This window comes from Pseudorasbora parva, chromosome 1 (assembly GCF_024679245.1).
Source record: "Pseudorasbora parva isolate DD20220531a chromosome 1, ASM2467924v1, whole genome shotgun sequence".
NCBI lineage: Eukaryota > Metazoa > Chordata > Actinopteri > Cypriniformes > Gobionidae > Pseudorasbora > Pseudorasbora parva.
In genome coordinates, this window is record NC_090172.1 from 16,262,475 (window position 1) to 16,265,239 (window position 2,765).

Consider the following 2,765-nt stretch of genomic DNA (forward strand, 5'->3'; position numbering starts at 1 on the left):
CAAAGAGCGGTAACTGCTGTTACGGTGTTCTGCCTTGGTTTCTCCTGGGCTTTTGGAAGTTACTGTTCAGACAATCCATAATTTTCTCGAAAAAACAACATAATTGACTAACGATATTTATCCACATGATAAAGGAGGTCTTGAAAGTCCCAAAAATGTCAATAACTCATTTTCGACCAAAAACGAAGTTACGGCCTTTTGCCTTTGCACGGCAGCGTTGGTATCTAGCTCTTCAGCCTTTTAAGTTCCAGGTGGTCCACAGGCCGGGTGCTCAGATGGCTGTGGCCGACTTCCTCTCCAGAAATGGGGGGGGGGGGGGGGATGGGGGGGGCTGCAGGCCGGACGGCTCCCCGGCCTGAGTCGGGCGGTGGGGGTATGTGGCAAGGGGGGCATGGTTCAGCGAGGTCTGCAGCGGGAGAGAGAGCCGCGGGACGAGCGGTAAGTGAGTGGGTTGGACGCAGATTAATAACACCTGTATCTTGTTCCAGTAATGGCCGTGGAGAGGGGATAAAACGCCAGTGGAACCGGAGACCAAGGAGAGAGAGAGACGGACGGTTGATGCCCGAGCTACAGACCCTGAGATACCGGAAGCCGGAAGTGCCGACCCGGAAGTGATTATTTTTGTTTGAGTTGAGAGAAACTATACACTACTGAGTGTGATTTTGACAGTAAAAGAGAATAAATAAAACAAGCATCAACCGTCCAGCCGACCCCCGTGTCATCTTCCTTCCTCACAATACGAACTTTGTTACAATTATATATATTTTTTACTCTCCACAATAATACTTCTACTGTATTTGATGAGATGATATGCTGTAAATTTAAACATTATTAACATTAACATAAATTATATAGGCTTACATTCTTTAAATAATTTATACAATTGTGTTATATATATAAAATATATAAAACTTTAATCAGCCTGTTTTTTAGTCTCTTTAAGTGTTTAATTTAGCCTAACCTGTTTTATTTCTGTTTCAGATACTTTACAAGTGCACAATCTGCAAAGCATGCAAAAGATGCACTGAAAGGGGAACTAGAGGAAGACCTGAGGAGGAGCACAGCTGGAGTATCACAGGCCGCAGAACCACAGGAAAAGTTCCCTCGGGTGGAAGCAGCAGCACAGAGCAGCTTTATGCAAGAGTTTGACCAAATTGTGGAGGAGTGTGAAGATCCAGGTGCAGCAAGCAGCTCGAGCCCTGCAGTCCAACTGCATGGATATCTTGCAGAGAAAACCCTCGCTTCCTCAGACAACCCATACCAGTACTGGGGAGTCAACAAAGACAGATTCCCTTGTCTTGCTGCCACTGCCACAAAATACCTCTGTGCCCCCTGCACTAGTGTAGTAAGTGAGAGAGTGTTCAGCACAGTTTCCAACATTGTGGATGAAAAGAGAAGTAGGCTTACAGCAGAGAGCAAAAATGCTTGTCTTCATGAGAAAGAATTTGCCATTGCTGATTAAGTGAGCATTCACAGGTCATGTTTGTGATGGTGGTGTGACGCTGCACTACATGTTTACAATATTGGTTATTATTATTTGCTGTGTGATCAAGTTGTTGTTCAACCAACTTTTTATTTGTTTATTCAGCATTTTTTTTATTACTCAGGTTCAGCTGCTGTTACATTTTAAAATCCTGTTTGCAGGACTTTGCACTTTATATTTTTGTTTACAATGTTTGGTTACTGTTTGATTACTATTGTATGTTCAACCAATGCACTTTTGTTTCTTGTGGCTACATTTCATTTATTTTAATTTAAGAGTTTGATTACATTGTATTTAAGATCTGAATGCACAATATAACAAATTTATAAGAATTCAATTTTTCTTTTTTTACATTTTTACAATGTATTTTTGACCAATACAGTGTTTTTTGTTTCCACTGCTACATTTTATGTTTGATTACACTCTATTTTAGATTTGAATGCACAATTTGTTTTTTAAATAAATAAGTATTCAGCACTTTACATGCATCTGTTATTTTGTCTTAAACCCTATTCGGACGGGATTAGATTAACATGGGGACGTCGGGGTAAAGTCATTTTACCTCAGGACGTCTGTAATATTAATGGTCAATTCGCACAGGATAAGACATCTCAGTAAAACTAGCAGAAGTGGGAGGAGTAAATCGCTTTACACACCACGGTAACCTCCGTGTCGCCATGTGCGTATGACGTTGCTGTTTTCACGTGAGCAAACACACATGAGCGCCAGTCTGAACTCCGTCTACAATATAATGTTTGTTTTAATAAACAGTTAGATCCAGTCTAACGATTCTGATTGGATTGTGTTGGTAATAGACACTTTCCTAGAGCTAAAATAAGTGTTGTGCCTCTTTTGATCTTCTTTTTGTTTTAAATGATGTGCGGAAAAAATACTGGAGGTTTGCCATAGTTGTCCCTCCACCTACAACGCAACCGAATGCTTCAAGCGCCTCAAAGCTCGCAAAATGCGTTTTTTTAAAAAACTTTTAAAAAGGAAATCATGGAATTTTACCTCACATTTTTACAGCAGGTCTATTCGAACAGGATTAGTATTACCCCGGGTCATTTTTCCGGACCTTTTTACAGAAGGTAAAAGTCTTGGTAATCTTTACATTGTCCGTAATGACTACTGAGATGGCACATTTGGACGGGACTAAAATCACTGAGAACCTCTGGTAATAATTACTTTACCCCCACGTCCCCATGTTAATCTAATCCAGTCCTAATAGGGCTTTAGTTATCTTTAGTTAGTAAAGTCTGGAGCCTTTACTCTTTTCAGGGAA

The 2,765-nt window shown here is 40.7% G+C and overlaps 1 protein-coding gene across 1 annotated transcript; it reads left to right on the forward strand.

Annotated features, from left to right (window-relative positions):
• The first annotated feature begins 556 nt into the window (after positions 1 to 556).
• Positions 557 to 1,499, forward strand: LOC137083305 (zinc finger BED domain-containing protein 4-like). Its single transcript, XM_067449163.1, has 2 exons — positions 557 to 611; positions 982 to 1,499. The coding sequence occupies exons 1-2, from the start codon at positions 559 to 561 to the stop codon at positions 1,460 to 1,462; spliced, it is 534 nt and encodes a 177-aa protein (XP_067305264.1). The 5' UTR covers positions 557 to 558; the 3' UTR covers positions 1,463 to 1,499.
• Positions 1,500 to 2,765: the final 1,266 nt, after the last annotated feature.